The sequence below is a fragment of the Glycine soja genome, chromosome 12 (genome assembly GCF_004193775.1).
Source record: "Glycine soja cultivar W05 chromosome 12, ASM419377v2, whole genome shotgun sequence".
Taxonomy (NCBI): domain Eukaryota; kingdom Viridiplantae; phylum Streptophyta; class Magnoliopsida; order Fabales; family Fabaceae; genus Glycine; species Glycine soja.
This window is the reverse complement of record NC_041013.1, coordinates 44,529,432-44,544,926: the sequence shown is the minus strand read 5'-3', so window position 1 is coordinate 44,544,926 and position 15,495 is coordinate 44,529,432. Positions and strand designations below refer to the sequence as shown.

The following is a 15,495-nucleotide window of genomic DNA, read 5'->3' as shown; positions in this document are numbered from 1 at the left end:
ACGCACAAAAATCAAATGCAAGTCACCTCCCATGCATACTGATCACAATTTACTTGGTTCGGCAATTTTTTTTTTAATCAAAGGTCATGGATTCTGCCTTTTGAGCTAAACCATGTCATGGTAACCTAAAATCGCATGAATTGACTAGATTTCTTAATTCATTTGGATCAAAACAAGTAGCAATCGCCTCATAAACCTACGCTATTATAAGTAAAAATAAATAACTCTCATGGACAAGCATATACATATCTTAGAATGCGAGTTTGGACCTAAGTCAATCCCCAAAGCTAGCTCATAGGGTAAGGGTTGCCCTTCACTACTTTATCTCTAGCCAATGTGGGACTTGGATTTTTTCCAATACATCCTCTCACGCCCAGCACTTATGGACTTGGTGCGTGAATAATACGGTGGGTAACCTATTGAATGAATCTTAAATATGCTCTGATACCATCTTAGAATGTGAGTTTCAACCTAACTCAACGTCAAAAGCTAACTCATAGGGTGAGGGTTGTCTCTCACTTATATACTCTATCTTGACTTTATCTCTAACTAATATGGGACTTAGGTTTTTTCCAATATCTTTCGTCCCATTAAACCTACAAGGCTACAATAAGTAAAAATAATTAATTCCTTCACAAACCTCTTATGCATATTGTGGCAGTGCATTACTTGGTCTTGTAGCAGTTAGATCATGCTAGATATAGTTTATTTTAGTGTTGTGTACTATGTAATTTGTTGACATATATTGTATGTGTATGAAACAAATTGATTATGCAGGAGATAAAACTGAATTTTTTCTATATGATTTTACTTATATACGTGATATACATTTTACACATTGGCATAACTTTTTTCTTTTTAAGTAAAAGAGTGTAAATGCATCATAATTTGAAGAAGGATCCTAAGTCCCAACTATGTTGGCACCCTCAATCCTGCCAATCATCTGCAGCAACCCTTAATATATGAAAAAGCAGTGGCATAACTTATATGAATATAAATGCGCATCCAAAGAAACACAGTTTGACCTCAAATGCTTAAACCTCTCTCCTTACTGATTTAGGGACATGTCTGGTTTGCAAAACACAGTTAGAAAGAGACGGCTTTGATATAAACTACACTACTGGTTTTGCTATGAATAAACCCTCTATTTTGATTACCTGGAATGTTGCAGGTACAGTGCCGTCTTCTGCAGAAAACATTGAATCATAAATAGCTGCAGTTGCTAACGCTGTGTCCCTCTTTAGGATCTGTTCATACATGCATAACCTCTTTTCAGAAATGTAATACAACATCCAAGGCACAACATTTGATACAAGGAAATTGTATTTAATATCCATTGGTATAAAAAGAAAAAAAAATACTTTACATTGTTCATTTGATAAAGAGCATTTGTTTCACCCATTGCACGGAGATGTTCTATAAGCTCCAGAGCTGCACAAAACAGAGACAAGAATCACCATTACAAAAATGTATCACGAGTTGAATGAGGTAATAAATTCACACATTATTCAATGAATAAGTAACAACTTGAAACAATTCATATATGTGTAAAATATAAAATTTAATTATAAAACCATACAGAAATAGAAAATGACAACCACTATTCCTTTCTTGGTTTTCTGCCAGCATTCCCTCACTCTCTTAGCTTTTAAACATTTTCTATAAGTCCTCCTTGTGAAGTGGAAATTTTGTTATTCCCACAGTGGATATTCTTTTTAGCACATATTGTCTATGTGGTGATCTTTAGTCTTATGGCCTTTACTTACTATGCACCTACCAGTCAGCAATAAAAGTTACCATGCTCATATCTCAGTCGTTGGTCATCTACCAGAACTGAAATTCCAAACTAAGGAAGAATATATGTAGCAAAAAATTTAGGACGCACTCATAATTCATTTAATTCATGTCACGCACGTGGAATAATTCAATTATTAAATCAAATGAAATTTCTCACCACTTTCATATTTAACTACATAATCATCAACATCAACACCTGGAAGGGTGAAACCTGCCCTAGTCAAAAGATTCCCAGCATCTCGAACCTGAAAATGGAGGACAGAATGTCAGCTTTCTTATACTATTTTGACAAAAAATACAAGTCTTCAATACAACCATTAAAGCTACAACAAGCCAGATTAACTAACTGGTCTTTAAGAAGCAGGCAAGACGAATATTTCCATGATGGACATATATTACACAAACCTATTTGCTTCAAAATAAAGTTACTTTCACACAAAATCATGGAATTCATGACGGCATTGCCAACAGACAATGACAAGTAACACAACCACATCATCCTATTCAAAAGAGACAGTAAAGTATTAATTCAAAATATAGTTGATCTTAACTGATAAATAAACAAATCAGGAGATAATACTTTTGCAATAACATGCCTGTGCCAAAGGTGATACTCGGGGACTGATCCCTCCTTCACGCTCCATTTGTGCCAACGTACAAGCTATTCTGAGCTCCCTGGTAGCAGCACAAATATCATTAATTAGAATGCCCCCATCCATTTCTGTTCCAAAGAAATTTCAAGAAATAAAAATAAACATTGTCACTTTAATGTTTCTCCACCAAGAATAGCTGCTAAAAATAAGCCATCAGGCTTCAATGCCAATCTAGACTGCAAAACATAAAAATAAAAAATCAGATAATAATAAGTATGCTTAAATATGTTTTAGGTCTGTGTTTGGGTCCCTAATAAATTTTACCATTGCATTGGATCTCTGATATATCAAAACTTTTGCTTTAAGTCCTTACCGTCAATTAAGTGATGACGTGATACCATCTCAGCCCCTGATTATATTAGGAAGATATGTTCATAAGGTGTCAAATCATTACTTAACTAATGACAGAGATTCAACACAAAAGTTTTGATGTATTAGGGATACAATGCAACAATTTTTTTATATTAGGGACCTAAAACATATTTAAGCCTAATAAGTATGGTTGAATTTAAGGGACAACATTAGAAAAGAAAGAAGGCAGTAACCTGTATCATTGCTCCAGGCAGATCATTAGTCCAGTGTAGTCCCAAGCAACTAACAACCAAATCCACAGAGCTGCAAACAAACCAATATCTAAGTAAGAACAATCCAAAACAGGAAAAGCGTGACATGAAATAAAATCAATTATAATTGCCTTTCTTTGATAGGAAGAAACTCTTCGTCAGCAACAAGAAAGTGGGTCTCAACGGTGGCATTGTGGTGAGCATTTTTACAGGCTTGAAGCATATCATAGGAGGCATCCATGACAATAAGCTTTTCCACGCCACCTGGGGCTGGGATCAATCAATTAATCATAATATAATGCTAATAGCACGTGGAGAGTGAGATAGATACCAGGAGGAACAGAAAGAGAGCGCGTGATAGGTTGTAATGAGCCTCCTAAGCATAGCGCAGTTGGAAAAGTCTTCTTACAGTCCTAAACAACAACAGAGAATTGAAGTTGGAATTTAGAAGGGAAGGGAAGCTAAGTAACTAAAGGAACCTGCAAGCGGTCCAAGAGATTTTGAGCGACGGTGTGAAGAAGAGGGTCGTGTGAGGGAGTCAACCATGCGGCTCGGTCACGTTGTGTGCGCTTCAACTCGCGATCAAAGATTTTCACCTTCGAATTAGATGTCGAGAATCTGCGAAATGCCAATGCCAACGACAATTGGTGTTTGCGCCGAAGCCAAAGGGACACTGCTCTCATTTTCTTCTCAATTCTCCGCCTCCAACAAGCAAATCAAAATGGGATTCATGGGTAGCGTGTGAATTGCCCCACCGGGAACAAACTAAACTGCAGATGGACTAAATTCAAAATTTTCATCCTGTTAGCCTCTAACAATTTTAAGGAACAAAATAGATATTTATTCATTTTCATTTCATAAGAATTGGAGCTTAATTAAAGGTAAATTATCACTTTAGTCTTTTGAACTTTGAAGTTATCACTATTTTTATGACATGACACAAAGAATAACATGATAAATCTATAAGTCAAAAGTGAACTTCATGTGCTGGGTGCTGGGCTTATGGACCAACTTATCATTTTTATCCTTTTGTTTTTATCTCTAAAAGTTACCATAAAAATTGATCATTCATTAGTTTCATTTTACCATTGAGAGAGAAGCACATAAACCACAATAAATAATGATGAGTACAAAATGCAAAAGGGTAAGAACTTGGATGTGAAGTTTTTATATCTTAGTATATTCCTTTTGGATTATTTTATGGTCTATCATCATAAATCCTTGCATGTCTATCAACAAGGTGATTTCTTCAATTATCAAAAAAGACATTAATTGAATTTAATAATAATCACCTTAAAAGTTAAATCTATTATGATTCCTAATTTGTTGATAATTTAAAATTTTATACACTAACATGTCTTTTTTGAAAAATAATTTTCTCGTACTCATGTATTAATTCCTTCTGAATCAACATTCTCTAATGTTGGCAGAATAATCTCAATTCAAGTTTATACTTCCTTTCCGTATTAAAAAAATGGAGTCTTGCATGATATGATGGGACACTATTACTATAAATGTTTGCGGATTGATTATGAGATGACTTAACTTTGTCAATTCAACTTTTTTTGTCACCCCTAAATATGAATATAAGTATACATGGCAAAATAACATGACAAAAGACAAATAAAAAATACAAAGATTCATAATATAATACCTCAAAATACAGGGACAATAATGGCAAATTGAGTTTTGTTCATTATTCAATCATCGCATGTACGTGCAATATACAACATACACATCCCTATATATAGCACCATTTTAACAAATTCACATGAATTAAGAAAAAATGTTAATTTAGTTAACTATATTAATTAAATAACTACAGTTAGTTACTCAGTTAGTTCTGTTATGTTTGTTAAGTTGTATATAAACTGAGCATGTATTGATTGAAGACATGGGTTGAATAATAATATCTTCCTCACTCTCAATCGCTCTCTTTCACAAAACTCTATTAGAGAACCACTAATCCTAAATCAGAAAGGACAGAACAGAGAACAAAGAGAAGTAGAGACTAACAACACATAGGAATAGATAGACACACAAAACAAAGGAGTAGAGTGTCTCTTACAAAATATAGAAAAAATAGAGAGAACAGACAAGGAAACAGATTAAATAATTGGAGGAAAACAAGAAAACAAAGAATGATACTCAATCAATTGTTCACAGCAGAGTCTGTCACAAGATTTGGTAGAAGTGTCCAATCAAAGAGGTCTCATTCAATTGTTCACAGCAGAGTCTGTCACAAGATTTGGTAGAAGTGTTCAATCAAAGAGGTCTCATTCAAGTCAAGGTTTTGAGTTTGCGAAAGATGTGAGAACACTTATAGTAACCACATTTAAAGAACATTCAATGCAAGGGAATAGTCACTGAACAATCAGAATATGTGGTGTTAAAAAGAAAGAATAATTCAATGTTAAAATCTGGCATACACTCTACCTATTCAAACACAATTTTAGTTAGATAAAAATGCATTAAATCTTACAGTTTTGAACAGTAAATTACAGAATTATTTTAGTGCATTCATTTTTATAATATGCATAACAAATTGCTATCTAATTACTCAAGTTTATGTTTCTGTTCTTAATAATTTGCAAAAAAAAAAATTGTCAACATGTATTTGGTAAATGACGGTGTTTCAAGATATCTAGCTTTTTGAGAGTGACATTGTTACGTACTGAACCAGAAAATGAAATAAAAGTGTAATCTTCATTTCTAAAAACTCAATCTCTGCCCTGGTATCTATGTGATACAGCAGATATGTGAAATTGAACCAACATTGACAAAAAAGGTAGCCAGCAGCAAGCTGCCTATGCTTAATAATGCAATTATAAAATATTGACTTTACCTGCACGCCAAATTTAACAAGAGATTGGAAATATTGATTAAGAAATGCACCAACCAACACAGGAAGAAACACAACCTGGTGAGGGATCTCCATGAGAGCAGCCTCAGCAAAAGGTGTTTCTTTCTCAAAGGAACTTGTGTTTTTGGATATGATGTCCATGAAATTAACTAAGTGTGTGTTTGGATGGAGTACCCCCTGTATTGTCTCAAGCTACTCAAAGACACGCCTAACCCTTAGTTGTCAAGCTTCCCAACAAATAGGTTATATTTAACCTAACTATTATTCAGATATATTTGAATATCTTGTCTATTAGTAAATACTAAATTATCTATAACGTCATATTATCTACAAGGTACGAATATCATCGTCTACCTTTATTTGTCATTCAAATGATAATCTCTAACATTATATCTAAGCCATTGGTTATTATCTATAACCCATGAATCATCTCCCCCTACAAACAAGGACTAGTACCCTTGCTCATCCACTATCTATAAATATAGGTTCCATCAAATCCATTTACACGACCTGCTCTCACACACTCAACACACGACAACAAGTTTGTTCCCCTCTCTTTCGCGCCTGCGCGCACGCACGCCACACCATCATCAAATGGGTTTTTGTCGTGCAAAAAAAAAAAAAAAAACACATTATGTACCTACAAGAGATCAAATGGGTTAGAGGAAAAAAAAAACTAAGGAGCTAGATACCACAGGATTTAAACTTTAATACATGGGAAAAATTAGAGGAATAAATGGAAGGCTATTATTGTAGGCAAGGATTTCAATGATAGTGTGGTGGATTTAAAAAGAATTGGGGACGCCGTAAAATTAGTTGTGGCATAAGAGATCATCAATATCATCAGTGCTTATACACCACAAGTAGGATTGGAGGCACTTGTGAAAGAAAAGTCTTGGGAAGATATGGAGGGGTTGGTACAAGGCGTTCCATAAGAGGAAAAGATTTTCTTAGGCAAGGATCTAAGTGAATATGTTGGTCATGAGTCAAGTCAATTTTCAGGAGCTCATATTGGTTAGGGTTTTGGAGGACTAAATGAGGAAGGACAAACTATTTTTTATTTCTCTACGACTTATAAGTTGCTCATACCACTCCTCTCATTCTCTGTGATAATACCAGCACTGTCTCTCTTGCTCACAACCCTGTTCTTCATTCTCGAACTAAACATATGGAGCTTGATCTGTTCTTTGTTGGGAAGAAGGTCATCACCAAACAGATTGATGTTGTTCATGTGCCTGCAGCTCATCAACTTGCTGATATTCTTACCAAGGCCCTCTCTCCTGCTTCATTTGTTTCATTCAGATCCAAGCTCAGAGTAGTTCAAAGAATTTCTTCCAATCCCTCATGAGCTTGCAAGGGGGTTTATAAGAGTATTACATTACTCAATGTATTTTTGCTTTATTTCAGTAAGCTGTTAGTCTAACTACTATGGTTAGTAGTTAGTTTGTGATTAGAGGTTATTAGTGTGTAACAGCTGGTGACAGTTGTATCAACTAACTTAGGTTAGTTGACGGTTAGGTTGTTAGTTGTTAGATCATCTATATAATCTATAACTGTAATCAGTTGTCACTTGGGTTGAATAACATTAGATTTCTCAATCTCATTCTCTTCTCTTTTCTCATATTCTCTCAACTCTATTAATTTGGAATGAGACGTCTAAGAAGATTTGGAAGCTTGCTGATAGCAAGAAGGAGGTGCATATAGTAAACATGCCCAAAAGGAAAAGCATAGCACCAGCATACCTAAAGGATTTCGTGTGATGCGCTGAGCTGGCCATTCCCTTAGCTTTGTCTGCCATTAGTGCCGTAGATTCCTTTCTGTTAGGATTATGCTAGCAGAAGATGACAAATTCTGTTATTCTTCATACCACTATATATATGATGAATGTAATAAGGCAAGACATGAATGAAATTACCTTTTCTCTCAATTGTTTCCCTCTTCTCTTGAATTCTTCGGAGGATTCTAGCCCTCGAAGCCCAGAGCTGCTATCACTTGCCTGAGTAGTCCTGAGTGAATTAAAAGGTTTTGGACCAAGATAAAGAATGCTGGTGGCGGAATGAAAGTTTTCAAGACTAGGTAAGAAACAAAAGAGTTTGCTTTAAAACCTTACATGGGTGCAATAATGCAGAAAATTGGACATGGTATCAAAATACTAGAAATGAGATAAGAAAAACTGAGTAAAACATGATCTAAAGCTTTAAAAGGTTTTTGTGCAAGGCGGTGTCTTAGAGGTGTAATATAAAACTATTCATTTGTCTAAACCTTAACAGCTTAAGCTTTTGGAATTGTTAGTTTGTAACTAGTTCTGATAAAAGATTTAGTTATTTGGAGTAGAACGTCATGTTGGAGGCCATACCTTGGGTTTTAGGGTCATAACTGTTTCCTTGCTTCTTTATTGAGTCGTTTGCTTATATGGTGTACTTGGAGCACTGTCTACTTCCAAGAGTTAACGCTTATTCAAGGTCTGCAGTACATATCTAGTGACAGATTTTTTATTTACTTAAGTTTGTTTGATTTTGCATCTTGTTTTAGTATTTAAATTCTTATAATTCCATCAGATATTTGCAGGATTGTCAATGGCCTTCTGAAAACCGCTTTGGGACCACCTACAGGGTCAACCACTGCTTTGTCTCCAGCACAGGATATTACTTTCCGACATGAATCTGTGAAATGCTTGGTCAGCATTATTAAGTCTATGGAAACTGCCAGCCATTTTTTTTTTTGCTCAGCAAAAATAACATATTATATTAAAGATGAGTACCAGAGGTACTAGAAAATACAATAGAAAACCCAATGTACAGATAGATCGGGACAAACAAGATACAGCAGCTAGAATAGCCCAAACTACTGAGATGGGTTAATAGAGCGGGACCTCTCCCCATAGAGCCAAAGAATCACTTTCTGCAATTCTCTCACTGGAATAGGCAAAGCAGCACAGACAAGAGATGGGAGGTATTATGGATAGCACTGTCATTGATTATTTGGAATCACAGAAATAGCTTGGTTTTCAACAACCAGCCTTCCAACCCTAAAAAAGTCATGGATGAAGCCTTATTCCATACTTGGTCCTGAGTAAAGTCTATGGAGAAGGGCTTTCAATCTCATTTTAATTTTTGGTCAACTAACTTGAAGGGGCTGGACATATCTTGTCAGCTGTGTTGTTTTTGTCTTTTATAGTTGGGTTTGGCTTTTCATTGCCTATGTTTTTTCTTGTTGTATATTTCAGTACACCTAGTACTGAATCTTTTTTTTTTTTTTTTGGTCAGCAAAGATAATAGATTAAATAAATATATAGTACCAGAGGTACTGAAATACAGAAAGGAAGTTGCCATGGGAATGGTTCCATAATCAGACAAAATAGTCTGAGAAGGAACCACTCTATAGAAACCGAAGAAAACAAAACTAGTAACTAATATGGTCTAGATTCCTATCCTTGATTACATCGAAAGCCTTCTCTAATATTTGAAGACCAGTGATTAAAGTGAGATTGAAAACCCTTCTCTAAATGTCTCAGCCAAGTCCATAATAAAAACACTGCATCCTCCATCATTTTATTTGCATTGAAGGTGCTGCCAGAGAAAATAATGCTATTTCTGTGCTCCCCAATGGACCATGTCAATGCTAACCACCACCATTTCCATCTAGTCGCCATCAGGCCTTCATACGATTGATACATGTGCTGAATCTTATTTATAATATATTATGATTTTTGCTGTGCAAAAAAAAAACATATAGTACGTGAAATCCTTGAGTTGTCGTTAGCCAAGGATTGAACGTAATATTGGGTTTGTGGGAGTGAATGTAATATTGAAGGATTTCTAATTGATTTGTAGTTGAACAAGTAAATTTATCCAAAAGCAAAAGCTTGAATGCTTGATTGTATTTTCAAATACTATAGAGTAAAAGCTAAATACCTTGGTCATGTAGTCAAAGTAGTTAAATAACCCCACATTATAGAGCAGTACCTGACCCCTATATGCTATAATGGTACAGCAAAGCAGCTGTTATACCAAAGCAAATAGTTTCTGTATAACATGCTCAAAACTAAAGTACTCAAATCAAAACTGGGGAAACAGTGTTGGGCTTAGTTGGAAAAGGATGAAAGAGAGGCGGAGGGACAGGAAAATGCAGAGGGTACAGAGACAAACAAAGCATGAACAGATGTTTGGCTGCTGGAAACTTGAGAGAGCAAAGTGCAGAGTGAGAAACAGGCATATGCGGCTTCACGATGCAAAAACAAAGGTGAAGTAGTGGCAATATGCTGTAGCAGGGGGTGGGCTATGCAATTTCCTTGTGTTTATGAGAAGAGTAGGCTTGAAATTCCTATGGCTCACAATGTGTGATGAGTTTGTGTAATAAAGAACACAGGCTGCTAATCCTAAAATGCCTCAATGCATGGATGGGTATAGGACACCAAAAATCCTCTTAACGAGTAAATAAGGTATAATTAGGGATGGGCAAAGAAGATATTTCAAATTTTTCAATATCTAGAGCGTAGCAGTCATTCCAGCTATCCAGGATGTGATGCTACAATTTAGATGCCAATTTAGCCAGCCACAAACACACATGAAATACAACTAGCTTTTGAAAGCAGTTGAGACATGCTCTCAACTGCTCCATCATGATAGCACCACTATAAGCCAGTACTTATAACTATGAGTTATGAGTTCTTTATTTTTTTTTTACAGTTTTATCCTTGTGATAAAAAGTTGAATGGGTACTAATAAAAGCAAATAGATAACTACATGTATGCCCATACACGTATTTAACCATTTCTATTAGCTTGACTATTTTAGAAGCAAATTTGATGAGTTTCAATGTGGTTTCAACAATCATAAGTATAGAATCTATAGATATGAGAACTTGGATTTGGCACCTGATCCCTACTCAAATAATCACATTTCTCAGCATTTTAAATATATTCAAGCTGGAACCACGCATTCACATTCCTAAACAATGATCAAATTAAGGTATGTTTAGAAGAGCTTATTTAAAGTTTACTTGGGCTTATCTGCCCTTCTGTAAGTGTTTGCAAAAACTTATGAAAATAGCTTATGATATGTCCATAAGTTGTTTTCAACTTATTTCAATAAGCATTCTAGGATAAATGATGAAAACAACTTATATCTAATGTGAAAATAGTTTAAACTGATTTTTTCAATTATAAAAATAGATGATATGATATCTAAGTGCTTATACAATAATAGACAGACTCAAGTTTAAAAGAGAAAGAAAAAACCAACATGTATGAGGAAGAAGTTTGCTAAACATGTATGGCGCATTTGGCTAAAATGTAGTGCTTAGTACAATATCAAATACATTGTCATTTTTTAAGGTGTTCACAGTAGATGCACCAGAGAAAATTTAATAATACAAGTGATAATGTAAAAAGTTACTCCCAGGATATATCAATTGACCCGCTTTAATTACTTGTACAGATGACTTGTAAGTTTTAATGGGTGGTTTATAAAGTACAGAAACAAAATTCTTGCTGCAGGGATTACACGAAGAAAGAAAGAAACAAACAAACAAACAAACAAAGTTACAGAGGCATGGCATGAACCAAAATCGATAAGATAAAAAGAGAGGGAAAAAGGAAAACCTGATCTGAATTTGACAACAATGAAAGACTTCAACTACCAAAAGCCAATGCGAGTGAATGGGGAGAGAAGAGTGTATTTATGACTTGGAGATTGAAGTGCGAACAAACGATTTAAATCAACGTTAGGGTTTGTCAAGGCATAGGGTTCTTGGTACTGAGGTTTGTTTGATTGATTCTAAAACTTGGGATGCTAGCACTCGGGGTTGTAATTGGTAAACCAGTGTTTGATAATTGCGTAGCTGAGTTGGGATGTGGGCTGAAAATATAACCCATATGGACAGGCCCATGTCTGAGTTGGGATGCGTAGTGAGTCGGGGTTGTAATTACTAAAGACAATGATATTGGATTTCTAACTTTCAGCTTATACAAGGGAGGGTTGTTTGTGTGTGTGTATGTGTTTTTTTTTTTTTTGGGGGGGGGGGGGGTGTGTTCAAAAGTGAAGTATGCAGACACAACTGTTTCGCATTTTTAGCATATGTACTTCAAATGTTGTCCACTTGTTTCGGCTTTTCACTAGATTTTTGGGTGTGGGTGTGATGAATTTGCTATTACATAAAAATATAGCTAATGTATTACCTAAAAAAAATTGTAGTTTATCATATGCACCCTTCATTTATAATTATAATAACTTGTAACTTTCTCTCCTCTTGTGCCCGGTGAAATTATTTTTGTATTATATCTATGTAAATTATCATATCCCAAATGAAAATAAGTTAACTAGTTAATATGTTTTTCCTGCTTGATTAAATGTTGACAAATAATACTCCATTCTTGTTTTTTTAACAATCAATGATAAGCTTCATCAGCAGTGACAAAAGTCTGCAGAAGATCCAGAGCTATTTTGCCTGGCAAGCCTCAGGCAATATTAAACATGGATCTGAAAAGAAAAAGGTAAATCTTTGTAATTAAATGCATATGTACTGTTATTGCTGTTTTGGATGTGTAATCACTTTGAGTCATTCTCATAAAGCTTTGATTTCATGATAAAAACTGTAATAATTTTGTCCATAAAAGAAAGTCAAGAGGCAAGATAAACAATATTGTTATTGGTTTATTGCCTCATAATCTGCCCTTGTTAGCTTTCTAATGTTCAGTAATAATATTAATTTAATGAGTGCCCGAGCAAAGGATTTGAAGGAAACTTATTGATGTCTAAAGCCAATCTGTTTGTGAACTAAATAGTCAAGCTTATAGAAATAATCAAATACACGTATGGGCATACATGTAGTTATCTATTTGCTTTTATTAGTGGGGTTCAACTTTTTATCACAAGGATAAAAATGTTAAAAAAAAATAGAACTCATAACTCTCATAGTTATTAGTACTGGCTTGTAGTGGTTCAACTGCTCTCAAAAGCTAGTTGTATTTCATCTAAGTTTGTGGCTAGTTAAATTGGCATCTAAATTGCAGCATCACGGCTCTCGGCTCTCAATTTTGTCTCCTCCTTCCTGTGCAAAATTACACAATAGCACATGGAGCCAATTGTAGAGAGCATTATCAAGCTTCCAATCACTGTAGCATATATTGCAAGCCATTTGGAGTGTGATCCCACCACGACGTATGTAAGAGGAATGAAGGCAATGGAAACGAAAAGGCAAGCCATCCACATGAGCTTGTTAATGACAAAAACAAGCTGCTTCTTTGCCTTTTGCTCAATCACAACGACAAAAGTTTGAACCACCACTACTGCCAGAGAGATGAACAATGCCAGGCTGTCAAACACAAAAAATATTAGGAAAGCTGCATTGTTTGCTATATTTGCTTGTCCAAGTGAAAATCCATGTGTTTTGCCTTCAACGTATTGACCGGGGACTGTGAAGATGGCTGCAAAAGCAACTGTAGCAATAAGAACGGCAACAACAGTAGCAGAGGTTATCGCGTTGTTCAGCCCACTAATGTGGAGCTTTTTCAGCTTCTTTGCAATTTTCTGGACCCTCATGTCAGTCTGACGTGTCTGCTGGAGTTGGGATTGTACATCATGCTTTATGTCACTGACAGTCTGCTTGAGTTGCTTTGATGCATTTGGAGGTTTCCTTTGATCAGTAGAATTGGCAGCCCCAGCATCCCTCAATGTGGAGACAAGTTCTGGACTTCCAAATTTTTCTGCAACATCAAGAGGAGTCTCTCCAGCCTTGTTTGTAGCATTGATGTTGATACCCTCCATTGATAACAAGCAGCGTACATTCTGCAATTAATAATGACTAGTTTAGGATAGACATTGAAAAAATCACAAAGAGGTCAGATGCTTGAAACTTAGTCTTGGAATCATGCTGCTTGTTCGTAAGTCATAAATTTATATTACATATGTTTCCTTTGAGTTTACATTCATCCCTTAAGTTTCAATTGTGTGTGCACGCACAAAACTGCCTCCATCAAATTCAATGCTGGTAGATCACGAAGGCAAAACCAGAAAAACAACAATCAGGAGTAATAAAAGCAAGGGGAGTTTGTGTAAATGGAATCTTAACAAAATCACAAAGTTGTCTTATCTAGTGGCTAGGGTGATGCAAGACAAAGGGGGTCAATTATTCACTGGGCTGTTGTTCAGACTTCAGATCACCATAAATGGGATACTTCAAGCTACTGTAGCAACGGTATTTTAATGTGTAAGTGACCGCCAATAGTCAAATCCCTTCCTATATATAAACATGTAAAATCATCTGCTTCTTTAGGCATCCACTCTCCTCTCTTTCCCTTACATGTATCCGGTATGGTATATTCTTTTATATTTTTTAACATGACAAGTTTAAAAGGTGTAACTGATATAAAAAATCAATTTAAATGTTTTCTTTTCAATGTTCAGGGTTCACGTCAATTCAATGTTCTGCAACAAATAATGTATACACCAAGTACATAAAAAACCTAAAGTAAAGAAAGAAAAAAATGTTCTGCAACAAATAATGTATACACAAAGTACATAAAAAACGTAAAGTAAAGAAAGAAAAAAAAAGAACTTGTATTCAGGGTTTGTTGTGACTTCTTTCACCTTCGAAACATTCCACTCTGTCTTGTTTATCCTACAAAGAAAATGAACCATTACTTAAGGATAGCAACGACTCTATGTTCTGTAACAAATAATGTATACACCAAGTACATAAAAAACATAAAGTAAAGAAAGAAAAAAAGGAACCTTACTCTAAGAAAACGAAGCACTACTCAGGGTTGCCAGTGACTTCTTTGAATTCGAAGCATTCCATTGTCTCTTCGTACTCCAAAGCTTAGCCCACGTGCTCTCTGGGAGCACACATTGGAAACAACAAAATAATAAATTACATAGAATGATGGGATGTTTTTGGATGAGAATGACAATGCTTCTTATGTCGACATGTTAGGGGTATTTTGGTATTTTCCGAAACATGTATGGACCTTGTTTGTATATCAACATATCAATAGATGATAGATGATGATTATATATTTAAGAACAAAAGTGAGTGTTAAAAAAAAGTTTAAGGGTGTGTTTGGTTTACATTTTTATTTTGTTTTCATTTTCTGAAAACTGTTTTCATTTTCAAAATGTTAGAATTCTGAAAATATGTTTGATTTGACTTTTTATTTTCTGTTTTTAGGAAATAAAAACAATGAAAATTTATGATATATTGACTTCTTATCTTTTTTGTATTTTTAAATTTGTTTAAAATTACATTTCTTATGATCGCATTTTCATTTTATCCAAAATGAGATTTTGTTTTCAACAGAAAACACTAAAAACAAAATTTTATTATTTTCATTTTCATTAAAAATGTTTTCAAAAATTTAACCAAATACATTTTCATCACCATTTCTTATTTTCATAAAATAAAAACGGAAAATAGTCAAACCAAACAACTCTTACTTATTAGGTGGAAACAAAACACCATTCAAAATAAAGAGACAAGGCAAGCCGGTCTGGGACTAGTGCCATTTCAAAACGCGCAAGAGAGAGAAAGTGTGCTTTTAAGATTTCTGAATCACAAATTGAATATAGCGGTAAAGACGAACCCCCCCCCCCCCCCCCATTTGTTGAGTTCTAGAGAGAGA

At 34.9% G+C, this 15,495-nt stretch overlaps 2 protein-coding genes across 12 annotated transcripts in view; both read right to left on the bottom strand.

The window, feature by feature from the left end:
- LOC114379832 (putative methyltransferase At1g22800, mitochondrial) overlaps nt 1-11,793 on the bottom strand; it is a 12,611-nt gene extending 818 nt beyond the window's left edge. The window contains exons 1-12 of one of the 11 annotated variants that reach the window (XM_028338601.1): nt 11,479-11,793; nt 7,792-7,948; nt 7,619-7,707; nt 3,493-3,794; nt 3,345-3,426; nt 3,145-3,283; nt 2,996-3,065; nt 2,562-2,626; nt 2,394-2,472; nt 1,955-2,042; nt 1,367-1,431; nt 1,158-1,247 (exon numbers count right to left, since the gene is read on the bottom strand). In XM_028338601.1, the coding sequence (XP_028194402.1) occupies nt 1,158-1,247; nt 1,367-1,431; nt 1,955-2,042; nt 2,394-2,472; nt 2,562-2,626; nt 2,996-3,065; nt 3,145-3,283; nt 3,345-3,426; nt 3,493-3,696 (882 nt within the window). In that variant the 5' untranslated portion in view covers nt 3,697-3,794; nt 7,619-7,707; nt 7,792-7,948; nt 11,479-11,793. Of the gene's footprint in view, nt 1-1,157; nt 1,248-1,366; nt 1,432-1,954; nt 2,043-2,393; nt 2,473-2,561; nt 2,627-2,995; nt 3,066-3,144; nt 3,284-3,344; nt 3,427-3,492; nt 3,795-7,618; nt 7,708-7,791; nt 7,949-8,232; nt 8,316-11,478 lie in introns of those variants that run through there. The other 10 variants (XM_028338612.1, XM_028338606.1, XM_028338603.1 and 7 more) reach the window with 10 other exon arrangements.
- Nucleotides 11,794-12,877: 1,084 nt separating this feature from the next.
- On the bottom strand, nt 12,878-13,729 carry LOC114379059 (ankyrin repeat-containing protein At5g02620-like). Its single transcript, XM_028337611.1, has one exon. The coding sequence runs from the start codon at nt 13,640-13,642 to the stop codon at nt 12,878-12,880; it is 765 nt and encodes a 254-aa protein (XP_028193412.1). The 5' UTR covers nt 13,643-13,729.
- Nucleotides 13,730-15,495: the final 1,766 nt, after the last annotated feature.

Bases quoted from the DNA above. Each gene is read 5' to 3' on its own strand.
- LOC114379059 (XM_028337611.1), bottom strand. From the start codon at position 13,642: ATGGAGGGTATCAACATCAATGCTACAAACAAGGCTGGAGAGACTCCT.